Source organism: Chelon labrosus (assembly GCF_963514085.1).
Source record: "Chelon labrosus genome assembly, chromosome: 21".
Lineage (NCBI taxonomy): Eukaryota > Metazoa > Chordata > Actinopteri > Mugiliformes > Mugilidae > Chelon > Chelon labrosus.
The window spans coordinates 17,370,790-17,383,586 of NC_140354.1; the positions used below are offsets into that span (position 1 = coordinate 17,370,790).

The 12,797-nt window shown below is 42.7% G+C and overlaps 1 protein-coding gene across 4 annotated transcripts; it reads left to right on the forward strand.

Annotated features, from left to right (window-relative positions):
• On the forward strand, positions 1-8,111 carry LOC311506102 (all-trans-retinol 13,14-reductase-like). 4 transcript variants are annotated; one of them, XM_084569986.1, is made up of 12 exons: positions 1-765; positions 2,032-2,214; positions 2,542-2,680; positions 2,841-2,943; positions 3,687-3,882; positions 3,970-4,167; positions 4,364-4,483; positions 4,561-4,699; positions 4,929-5,038; positions 5,525-5,691; positions 6,250-6,409; positions 6,717-8,111. In XM_084569986.1, exons 1-12 carry the CDS (start codon positions 600-602, stop codon positions 6,866-6,868), a joined length of 1,833 nt encoding a protein of 610 aa, XP_084426112.1. In that variant the 5' UTR covers positions 1-599; the 3' UTR covers positions 6,869-8,111. The 4 variants fall into 4 exon arrangements, with proteins under 4 accessions (XP_084426112.1, XP_084426110.1, XP_084426111.1 ...); XM_084569984.1 differs by having other exon boundaries at positions 3,687-4,167; XM_084569985.1 differs by lacking the exon at positions 6,717-8,111 and having other exon boundaries at positions 5,525-6,256.
• The last annotated feature ends 4,686 nt before the right edge of the window (positions 8,112-12,797 follow it).

Genomic DNA, 12,797 nt, shown 5'->3' on the forward strand with positions numbered 1-12,797 from the left:
TCAAGTTGCAGCAACGCTATGTATGACCTTAAGGTTTAACACAGCATTTTACCTCTGAGGGCATCTTTATTAGCAGTCATGAAGTGGAACTATGATGGGTTTCAACTGCACAGTGTGATTTTTTTGTAAAAACACATCCTGCCTACAGCAGTGCAGTAATGAGCAACAACGCAGCTTTTTTGGAAGCCTACACCACCGTGAAGGACTCTGGTCGAGAGAACAACCAGCTCTCTCTTCTCCGCTTGTCTCATGTCCTCGGCATGGAGAATTTGTTATCTGCTCTTTCAATTCTAGAGAAAGACTTTCCAAAATGTCACATGTTGTATATCCCTATATATCTCTTTTTAACCTTAACACCCATCACTCCCATGGTTGCTTATTAACTCCACCCATCATTTCAACCTTCTCCTACGCTCCGGTTTAATGTTCTTTTTAGGGTGAAACCTTGTTGAATGGCTTTCCATTTTCTTCTACCCAGCTTTGTCCCTAACTCCTGCTTCTCAGTGTTTTCTTCTTCTCTCTTTTCTACTTGCCGTTGCTCCGTCTGATCTCCACTCCGTCATCATTGCTGTTTAGTAGATTCAACGTTCTCTCCTGCCATGTGGTGGTGGCTGCTTGGAGTACTGAGCTGCGTGCTGCTGGCCTCGGTCGTCGCCTTCTTACTGATCACCGGCCAACGGTACACGGTGTTCAGCGAGAAGTGCCTGAGGCCGCCGGCACCTCTGGTCACCGACAGCAAGCAAAGGGATGCCAGGCTGAAAAAAGGTAAAAACAAAAAGTTTTCAATTTGACACCTGCGTATTTTTAGTTCTTACAAGTAAGTCTGCAGACCAGTATGGAGCAGTGGGAAGATAAGTGGCTCTTGGGATGGCAGCGTGACTTGGATGCATGGCATTCAGTTTTTGTTTTGTTTCAAACTGACCTAGTCCTCAGAAGATATCATGCCAATGTGGACCTATTGAATGTATTGCTATAAAATATTCTACACTGTAAAAAATTACAGCGCCCGTTAAGTTATGTGAACGTTTTTTAGTATTTTTGTTTCTCTTTAACTCCAACAGTCATGGCAAGTTTTTGATATTGAACTCAATTTTGTAAGTTTTCAAAAGCTAAAGTTTTGTGAGTTTTGTCTGTTTGGTCGATGTTCATTTTAACTCACGTCCTTACGTTTTAAGTTGAAAAACCCAGCTCTACCAAATATTGGCATCATGAGCGTAATGGATGGGTGGATTTTAGAGCCTGTTCCAGGAATGTCTTCCAAAGTAGCTGTTTTTTGGTGTGTCAGATTTTAATGTCCTCCTCTCTCAACGGCCTAAACGGCGTTAAGTGAGGGCCTTGTTTCAAATGCCGGTACCAAATATCTTGTCAATATCTATGTAATACAACAAATATGTCTGAAGTAAAGGTAAACTTTAAATGGTGCCATAAGTCTTCAAGATGAGAAATATAAGTAGAAACTATTGAAAAACGTCACTGCTCTCAACTTAAAATGGCATTTGATATGAATGTACACTAGTATAGTTGTTTAGTTGAAACAGTGAGGAATTGTGAGATCATTTGACAAGGTAAAATGAGTTTTCGTCAATGCATCGTGTAACCTAATAAGTTGTTTTAACTCACAGTATCAAGTTAAACGAGAAATGATCAGTAGTTATAACATTTTTAAGGCAGTTTTACCAACTTGAAATGTGTTACAAATATTCACGGAGGACAAATTCTGATTATCTTGGTTATCGTTTGACACCACCTCTAGTAAAATCAGCAGGTCCATTTCTTTAAGGATTCATTGTCATCACTCTGATAACCCAGACCTATTTTTTTCATTTGAGCAACACTGGGCGAACATCATCTTTGGCTCTTTTTGGAAATGACACATGATTTGTTATGGATGTAATGCATCCAGGCCTTTAAAAAATATAGAAACTTTAACTGTGCTATATAGTAGATCCTGTACAGGAGAGCCGTGTTACCAATAAAATCAAACTCAAACAACCTTCCACCAGGCTGACTCATAAAAGTGTTTCCCTGCAGGGTTTCGCGTGGATCGCGTTCCCGCTGATCTGGATGCCGTGGTGATTGGCAGTGGCGTGGGAGGTTTGACAGCAGCGGCGCTTTTGTCCAAAGCCGGGAAGAAGGTTTTAGTTCTGGAGCAACATGATCAGGCTGGAGGCTGCACGCACACTTTCCAGAATAAGGGATTTGAGTTTGATGTGGGTACGTTGCAAAACATAATACGCAGAAAGCATTGTTTCCTGCAGCTGCAATCTTCTGAACCTCAAAGTCCAACTAAATCAAACTTTATGAATATGCAGAAAGTCTTAAGAGAGACTTGTTTCCTTTACATTTCAAGGACCTTTTGAGGCAGAACTCAGAGTCTGGTTAGTCTGTTGCCAAGTCCCTACTCTCTCTGTAATATTGTGAAATATCTGGACCTTACTGAGCAAAGTACCTCAAGCTGACATACAGTTTGTTATAATTTGGTGCTATAAGAATTAATTAATTTAAACTTAAACTGATGTGACACACTGCTACCACCACCAGGTATCCATTACCTGGGCCAGCTTCATGAGAACAGCATGCTGAAGGTTGCCTTGGATCAGATCACAGAGGGACAGTTGCAGTTCACAAAGTTGGATCAGCTCTATGATAAGCTGATCCTGGGTCAGTCTGAGCAGCGCAGGTGGGACAGCTTTCTTACTTTATACAGTATTGTCGAGTTTCTTTCTTTACTTTTTGCCATATTGCATTTTTCTTTCTTTTTACCTACTCGAGTCAAAACTTGTCAGTGCGGTATTTGATTGCATCTAGCATCTTACGTCGTTGCATCTTGTCATATACAGGGAGTATCATATACATTCTGGGAAGACTGAGATGGCAGCTAACCTGAAGAAGCAGTTCCCAGGAGAAGAAGAGGCCATTGACGAATTCATGAGACTGATGAAGGTAAAGCAAGAGGGAAGATGAAAATCTTGATGGAATGTTTGGCGACAAGAACATTCCATCAAGCCAATGAGGTGATTGACGAATGTTTACAGGCCTTATTGTGGTATGTAACAGTAATTTTAAGATGGTCATGTTGAAAAGGATGACATAACGAACACGTGGAGTGAAACACGAGTCACATTTGACAGGTTTTCTGTCTATTTTTGCAGAAAACAGTGTTTGCTGCTATGCAGATGACACCCAATTCTATATTGCTGTTAGGGTTAGGGTTAGGGTTACACACCATAAATACTTTTCACTTTATTATTATTATTTTGAAGTTGTATACCTCCCTGTGCTTTTAGACATCTCTTCAGTAGTTTGTTTTCAATTGGTGGCAGCTGGTCGGAGCTTGGCTGCTCCTCATTCTACCAACCTGTGTGCCACAGACTGCCGTTACGCATCTAACAATAGCAATAATCAGTTTAGCAAGCTAATCAATAACTGTATGTGGTCTATATCATCTGTAAAACTTGTCTATAATCCGGTGTTGCTTCAATATTGCTTCTCCTCATTGAACTGTCTTGTATCTGGTGGTGAAGAAGTGTAACATTCAGACAACAGCAGCAGAGCTACTGCTTTGCTCACACTGAAAACACTGGATGTAGCTTTGGCAGTTGTTCAGTGTATAGAGGCATCTTTACTTCAATATACTACCACTGCATTTCTGTTGATTCAATATGTGAATCGGTGTCCGCTTGCAGCTAGCCTCAAAGAGGACGCCGCTAATCGCCATCTTGAAGATTATACCATACTGGCTGGTTAACTTTTTGGTCAGGACGGGCCTATTGTATCGCATGTCTTCAGTGTTTCGCCTAGCCACGACCAACCACTCGGAAATGATGTCCCGCCTCACACAGAATAAGGACCTGCAGGCGCTGTCCGCCTATCTGTTCTATGGTGCTGGACACACACAAATGCACATTGTCATACAGATTATGCACACACCGTACACACTCTTCACAATCCGTTATCCTGTTCTTGCAGGTGTCCCTCCTAAAGAGTCCAGCTTTCTCATCAATGCCCTCCTTCTTCACCACTATAAGCGTGGTGCGTACTACCCTCGGGGAGGTGCCAGTGAGTTTGCCTTTCACATCATCCCGGTCATTGAGCAGGCAGGTGGAGCAGTGCTGGTCCGGGCTCCTGTTCAACACATCCTCCTCAACCACAAGGGGGAGGCATATGGTGAGTAATACCGAGACAGTGTACTCATCTTGTTCCGTTTTTTAGATCTCTAGTAAACAGTGCATATTTAGTCTTGTGTCTCATGTCTTGTCAAAGTCTTTGAACTGTATATAAAGATGGACAAACCCTTTGACATCACAGGGCTGGTTTTGAAGCACAGTCCTTTAACTGAACAGTGTGTGTATATGTGTGTTAGGTGTAACAGTGCTTAAAGGACAAGAAGAGATTGAGGTCCATGCCCCTGTTGTAATTTCCAACGCTGGAATCTTCAACACCTTCCAAAAGTTTCTACCTCGGTATATCCAGGACAAGCCAGGTGTGTGGACTTCAACTGCACTGCATGTCAGACAACATATTGCATTGGTGCCATCTGTGGTCTTTGTGTGTGTCTAGAGATCCGGTCACTGCTGGGTATGGTACGTCCTGGCATGGGGTCCTTCTTGGTGTTTGTTGGTCTGGATGGAACCAAAGAGGAACTGGGCATCGTTTCCACCAACTTCTGGATGTATAAAGACAATGACTTGGACTCACTGTAGGTTCTACTCGTCTACATTTTTATCTATTGCTTTGCTTGTCTATTTGAATTCCTCTTCCTCTTTCCACTCTTGATGTCATCTGGTTCATTCCGTCTTTCTTTTGTATTTAGAATTTAGTTCAGTAAATTCGTCATAACCATGTTTTATTATATTATGTATTTTGCATCATATGGATTTAACTGATATTTTTTTTCTATATATTTGTGTCTTTGTTTGTCTGTAAAGTATTGAGAAATACTGTTCTCTGAGCAGAGAGCAAGTGTTAGGGAACATTCCTATGATGTTCATCACCTTCCCATCCGCTAAAGACCCAACATCAAACATCAGACACCCAGGTAAAGCACACTCCCATGTTCACAAACGTAGGATGTACTTAATGTACTGGCTGGCTGAACATCAAATATAGTGTCTTCCACCGTGTGATTTTACCACCTTTGATGCTTCCTGAAGCCTTTTTTTTCCTCGAGTACTCCTTTCTGGGTGAATGCCAACCCTCATCCATCATGCGGCATTCCTCCAGTGTGATTTCCTTCTCGGTTTTACTTTCTAGCACCTTCTCGGTTTGACAAATTTTCAAGTCTTCAGTTTTACTTTTACGACTGTCATAGTGTAAACTTCCACAAACAAGCACTATCATGCACCTCAAGCCTGGTATGACTTTTGGCTAACAACACATATTGTCCAATCAGTGTATAAAACAAATGTCGTACATGAGAATATTTGAGTAGTGTAGATGTGCAGAGTCAACTGGCTGCAAAATGTATTGGGCCATTTGGGATGGGTTGGTGCATTGCTACAAGTCCGAAACATTTGTGTTACAGGTAAGTCCTGTATGACGTTGTTAACCATGGCTCGCTACGAGTGGTTTGAGGAATGGGAGGGATCGAAGCTTGGCAAGAGGGGACAGGACTACGTGGATCTGAAAAACAGCATGGCCCAAGAGTTGCTGGAATGGGCGCTAACCATCTTCCCTCAAGTGCGAGACAAGGTATGTGCCGATATTTGCACAGGGACGTGCTCTTTGTTTCACTGTTGTACTAAGTACACCAAGCAATATGGTGCATTGTCAGTGATAAGAAGTAATAAGGTACTACGCAGTGGTTTCTCATATTACAGTGGTAAATTGTTTGAGGCAACACAAACAAAAACAGTATCAGACTGTATGCTATCTGCTCAGCACCAAACAGCTGACAAATTTAGCAACAAACAGCCAGAGATCAAGGCGTCTACCTCCGAAGCTGGTGGAGACCTAAATAGAGCTAAAAGGAGAGCAAATATTCATCTTCATGGGCTGAATAGTCAGTGTTGTGTTTTGTTTGTTTGTTTTTTAGTTTCTACTAACTCTGGTAGCTTATAAATTGGGGTTGCTATACCACACGCAGCTACATCTTCAAAGAAAAAAAAAAAGTCTTCCTAATTTGGAGCTTTTCTTTCTGGACAAAATGTACACTCCGATATTTATCATTGTCATTTATGTGAGATGAATTTACTTTGTTTTCCACAAATACAGTTGTAATTTGTATATTGTGTTTGTGTGTGTGTTCAGGTGGTAATGGTAGATGCCGCCACCCCTCTAACTAACGTCCACTATTTGGGTGCTTCAAGAGGTGAGATGTACGGTGCCGAACACAACTTGGAACGCTTCATCCCGGAAACGGTGGCTAAGACACGGCCGCAGACGGCGATCAAGGGGCTCTACTTGACAGGTGAAATTGCTACAGAGACAAAAAACACGAACCAACCGATTCCAGGGAGAAGCGAGAACATAAAATACAGCATGTGATTTTCTTGGTATTGTGATTCCACATGCTCACGTTATCTAGGAATTTCTCTTTGCATATGCAAAAAATGGATAGAAAAGTATGTGCATGGCAGGGAAATCAGCGTGTACCTGAAATCAGGTTTCTCTCATCTACTCAAGTCAGCTGGAATAAGCCAACCGATACTTGGTTACAGAAGTGCGTGTACACGCTCTGTGTGAAAATCCTCAGCATTCCTGTTTTGTGTGTGCAGGTCAGGACGTATTCTGCAATGGCATGGCTGGTGCGCTGCACGGTGGACTGCTCTGTGCCTCGGCTGTCCTCAATCAGATCCTCTACATTGACCTTCTAGCCTTGAAGACCCGCCTCAAACGCAAACGGGCCTCTCAGAATCTGACCCAGTAGCATCTCAAGTAGATAAGGAACAAGGTCCTCTTCAAATGTCCTCGCCCTTTTGAGACTATTTCATACCATATCTACGAATGCAATAAAAGACTCATGGTGGCAAAAATAATCCGTTCATTTCTTTAGCCCTGTGCCCAGTGTTGCCAGATATACAGTAATTATAATATTTATACAATAGCTTCAGGGCCCATACGATATAAAAGGGCTGACAATGAATAAAGCAGTTGTTTCATTCAAATAGCCAAGCCTCCGTGTTTATTCCTTAGGTCACATGTGTCAAACTGATCCGTGAAAGGGCCACTGTGGCTGCAGGTTTTCATTCTAACCATGCAGCAGCACACCTGACTTGGCTTAATCAATCAACAGAACTGCCTTCACACAGTCACTTCAGGTGTCCTCTTGCTTGACTGGAACAAAAACTTGCCAGCCACACCCACTGCATGGGTGCTGCATGGTTGGAATGAAAACCTGCAGCCACAGTGGCCCTTTCACGGATCAGTTTGACACCCCTGCCTTAGGTTGTTGCAGTTCCATGCACATAGAATAGCTTTGATTTTAAATGCACTGTCCTAGCATGTGTTTTTTTTTCCAAGTTGTTTTAGTACATACCATAGTTTGGGTCAAAATACGATCATTTTAAAGCAACAGTACAACATTTCTTCATCTGGCAGCACCGACTGTACCTGTCTTTGTCACTTCCGTTGAGCATCTTTTAGACTGAATAGAAATGGTGAGTCACATCTATCTGTCGTGAGCTGCAGGAAAATGACACCGACTTCGACTTCCTGGTTCCTCCACCGATCTGCCTTCATCTCATCCATTCCACCAATCCGAAGGCGGCCTCCATCAGGTTAAAAAGCCATTGTTTTAATGACATTCGAGGCAGCTGTGTGTCGAGATTGCAGTTCTGTTTTGATTTCACATTACTGCAGAAGAATTCTGTCAAGAAACACTAGGTTTAGCGGTGCTACTCCCATCTGTTTTCTGTTTTGGATGAGCGTTCACATGAGTGCCTTTGGTTTGATTTTGAGACATTATGTACATTATGGCGATTTTCTCTGCGGACTTCTGGGTAGAATTGTTGAGGAGATCGAAGGCGACGATGCCGACGGATCCTCGAGCCGTGCCGGGAACCTTGGCGAACAAGGCCTCCCCTTCTGCGGACAGTGGAATGGTCGGTGGAAAAGGAATGAAGCAATGTCCGCTCTCTGTGTGCACGCTACAGATAAGAAAATGCATATTCATGAGTACTCCCTTAACCGTTTAAAGGAAAATGCAATATATCATGTGTCAATTACCTGGGGTTACATAGAGTGTAGTTGGAAGACTCATTTTTAACGTGCACTGTGCATTTGCGATCTGTTGGCAAGGAATTACCGACACCTATGCCAACTGACACCCCTTTTTCCAGAAGGTGAGTTACAATTCCGAAACCGTCGCTGATGTCCATCTCTGGAGTGCACCTGCTTAGATGCAAAACACACAATGGCACCTTCTGCATTTATTTCATCATTTATGAATCAGAAATGATACCAAATGAATTACAGTGATTGTAACAAAATCTTTTAAGAGGGCCAGTTCTGTCAGTACAGGGTTAACAGTGATGTCTGTTGCTCAACAGCCAACAGCCACACAAATACTGCCCTTGCAATGATATACATACTGACTGCATATGCACAACTGCAAATATGGATAAATTGTACAAAGCTTGGCAAAGTGGAGAGGTGGATAGTACAGCAAGAAGGTCCCGGGTTCGAATCCATGGGCCGACTGGACCTTTCTGTGTGGAGTTTGCATGTTCTCCCTGTGTCTGCGTGGGTTCTCTCCGGGTACTCCGGCTTCCTCCCACCATCCAAAGACATGCTCATTAGGTTAACTGGTGATTCTAAATTGGCTGCAGGTGTGAATGTGAGTGTGAATGGTTGTCTGTCTCTCGAGTTAGCCCTGCGATAGACTGGATACCTGTCCAGGGTGTACCCCGCCTCTGGCCCGATGACAGCTGGGATAGGCTCCAGCAGACCCCGCAACCCTTTGCAGGAATAAGCAGTTACAGAAGATGAATGAATGAATGAATGTAGAAAGCTTAAGAATTTGCCGTTGGGCCCTTAACAAACATCTAGAAAGAAACGCCAAATCTAGCATCTCAGACACGAATATTTGCTCAATTTCCTGCTTTCTAAAAATCTTAACCACTGTGGAGTTTTGTCAATACCGAATTTATTTAAAAAAGCACACATAAAAACAAGAAAAGTCAACCAAAGTGATGTACAGAGCTGCAAGAGCATATGAAAAGACATAAACACACAGGTTGGGATTTTAAAAACAACTAAAAACTGTTCCAGAATTTGGACACTACAGCTGCAAAGCCACGATCTCCCATGTTCTTCTGTCTAGTTCTAGGGACAACCAGAAGCAAGTGGTCAGTAGTAAACATGAGAACACACTTAAATTTTAAAATCTATCCTAAAATGCACTGGGAGTTGGTAAAGGAAGGCCAGAACGATGGAAAAGAGTCATCAGTGCAGCATCGTGAGGTAAGAACACATGTCGAGGTTTATTCATATTCATAGTCCAACAAATCTGATTAAAAATCGCATTACTCAAGATAAACCCTCAATAAATATCTCATTCACTGGCTTTAAATGCTGTCTGCAGTCCTAGTTCCAGATTTTGAAATGTCTGAATCTTGCGATTATGAGCCAAAGTCTAGGGGAATCATTTGTCATGATCATTGGTTGATTGCAGACATGTATTGTTTTATTAAGTTTGCTTATTGTAATCTATCATTACTGAGCACTCCTCTCTAAAATGTCTAAAAGGTCATTTATTATACAACTCTTACAACATTCATAAGCTTGAATAATCTTTAAAGGGTATTTTGCGTCATTCAAATTTCACACACACAGAGGTTTCCAAATGGCACGTCACTCATTTAAAAGGCACAACAAATAAATGCAATAAATAGGTCAAATGAATTCATGTACGGCTGCGAGAGATCCCTTCAGGCATTTCCCCTCTCCATCTGGTCTTCTGGATGGAAGATTTTACCGTCAGGCTGCTTCCTCCACACCAGCTTGGCGTTTTTCATCAGGGCGTGGTTGTGGTTATACAACGTCTTACTCATCTAAGAGACACAAACATTTTTATTTGGAGACATCACAAAAAACATAACAAGAACCGTGATGTGTTCCGAGCAGATGTATGTGAGCAGAAAGGTACACAAGGTTTTCGAGATGCTTCATTTCCTACGTTTGTTGCTTCGGAACACCTGTACCAAAGCAACACCTAACCCTAACCCTAACCCCTAGATTCTGGCCTCATATGGACCTCGTCTGAGTACTTGCGTAACTGCTGAACCCCTGGATTTGTACTATTAAAACCTCCCAGTCTCATCAAGTGAGTGGCTGTTCAACCTGGAGCAGGACGGGCTGCAACAACAGAAGACTACAGTGGGCCGTTCAGCCAAACTGCATCACGTTACCTTCTGAGGCTGCAGATGCCAAAGCACGGACTCTGGCGACATAAACCCATGGTCCCATTTGACTTTAAAGTCACTCCCAACGTCTCCTTCCATCACGATTATGCAGAATCGCAGAAAACATGACAAAGAGTTCTGATCTTTTGGATCTGGTGACTGGGCAGAAAGGTCAAGTCTCTTTGGTTTTTGGAATATGTCAGTTTTCTAGCCAATAGTTGGCTCTAGTTGGTGAGAGCAGAAAAAGCTAACCCTCTGCTTAGACGTCCTAGGAGTTTAATATAGTCCATCTTTGCTTCACAACATGTTCCTGTGGCTGAGACGTTCATCTGACACCTGCAACATTCATCTTATAAGCAACTTCGACAAATGCCTGCACAGGAGCTTGGATAAATATCCAGCACCTACAGCGAACCATGAATACACACACAAAATCTACCATCTGCCCCTTTTATCTTTGCTTGTGTTCCCCTCCTGTACCTGTTATAATGATGGGATGTCAGTCAATCTCCCTGCTTGTGGTGCAGCTACAATAGGACTTTACTAATACCTGCTGCAAGATGGCATCTGCTGCATCCTCCAGGTTCCACGAAGACTCCTTTTTAGTTACTCTGATGCGCAACACCTGCTTCTGCACGAACGTGTCTGGTGTTTTTTAAGAAAGAAATTAGCATGTTATTTTTAAATATGCTGACTCTAATTTAAGTATCACTTAAAACGATCCAATATAATGCATCTCAAAGCTCACCAAAACAGACAAAGAATAATTTTGTTGCACAGTCTCTGCCTTCCCATTTGGCTTCATGTATGAGCACACAGGGAGAAGACAAGCTGCCATGTGGTTCATTATCCATTGTATTCCACTCTCTGAATGACATGGGGCTCTCGTCTGACCACTTCCACTGGCCTCTACTGAGCCCTATCCACTTTGCATTCCCGGCGGCCATTTCCATTATCCGATCATTCTCATATTGGTTCCTCACACTGGCCAGGTCAGTGTAGTGTTCCCTGCAGTAGCTCTGAGCCTCGTTCCAGGACTTCAACTCAGCAGACACGACAAGGTTGTAAGAGTCCACCGTTCCTGATGAAATGGATTAGAAAAATTGAAAACGTTAGCAATCAGCGTGGAGAAATATTTGAAAGATGCTACTTCTGAAAACTCTGGTTTACATGCATATAAAACCAAACTGAAGCTTTGCTCAGTGTCTGTTGGATGTATAAACTGGAACTGGTTTGCTGTGGACTTATAATAGGTAATGATGTGTATTATCATAGAAGGACCTGAATAGAGCAGACAAGAACAATCCTGAAGAGATGTGGGATCCTTAGTGGTTAAAGAACACAGATTACTGAACGACTAAACTGAACCCAGTGGACAAACTCAAAATCTGCTGACCAGGAAAATGACATGCTCTTGACATGATGTTCAGCATTTATTATGATGATGTACTTTTCTTACCATTAATGCAGACAAACATGTACGCATTACTGCACTTTGCGTCGTTCCACGTGCCTTTGCCACCCATCATTGCACAGTTCTCAACTCCACCATGGTTATTGGGCTCTCCTAAGTTCCACTTCCTGAAATCTTTCTCTCCTGCACCATAATAGTAGTCGTTTTGCAGTGACCAATGCCAGGCATTGCGGTCGAGATGCAGTCCTATCCATAAATGACCACGAAGATATTTTTTTCCAGCTTCCACCAGCTGAGCCATCTGTTCCACGGACTCAACCGTGGCCAGGTCGGTGTACTTCATCCTGCAGTAGCTCTGTGCTTCAGGCCAGGTCAGTGCCTGTTCTACAAGGATGTACATATGGGGAAAACAGAAAGGCAGGAAACACAGGCCTGTGGACGTGGGGGAAAAAAAAGATATTACCCATGTACGTCGGCCACAACACTAAATTCATTATGACATATTCAACATGTTTAATAACTTCATAGTTTTCTGTACTGACTTTTAAAGTGTTTAATGAACAGGCAACAGAATGTTGTTAGGAGCCTTTGGGTCCTATGAGTTGAGGGGAGGGGCCTCTATGGATCATCCCACAGACGCTTGATCAGTTTGGGATCTAGTGAATTTGGAGTTTTTTGAGTTGTTCCTAAAGTGTTTTTATGTGTGCATGAATGGGTCAGGCTGCTTCCTGCTGGGGATGGCTGCTGCCATCAAGGAGTGTCTGGTGGGGGTGCCTGGTCTGGTCTGGTCTAGGTGGGTGCTACATGTCTAAGTAACATCCACACCAATGAATGCCAGGTCCAAAAGTTTCCCAGCAGAACATTGAATTGTCACAAGATGATCTATGTGATTTACTTCTTCTGTCAGTGGTCATACAGTTATGCCTGATCAACACCAGCTACAAGTTCCAACAGGTAAATATAGGGGGCGTGTTTATCATCTAGGAAGAAAGTCAGGTGTTTTTATCACTGACTTGGTGGAGACCTAAAACAGAGCTAAA

Excerpts from the sequence above, each read along its gene's own strand:
- LOC311506102 (XM_084569983.1), top strand. The coding sequence starts at position 600 with ATGTGGTGGTGGCTGCTTGGAGTACTGAGCTGCGTGCTGCTGGCCTCG. Across the intron at positions 2,215-2,541 it reads GGGATTTGAGTTTGATGTGG|GTATCCATTACCTGGGCCAG; the intron begins GTACGTTGCAAA and ends TACCACCACCAG. Across the intron at positions 4,168-4,363 it reads CCACAAGGGGGAGGCATATG|GTGTAACAGTGCTTAAAGGA; the intron begins GTGAGTAATACC and ends TATGTGTGTTAG.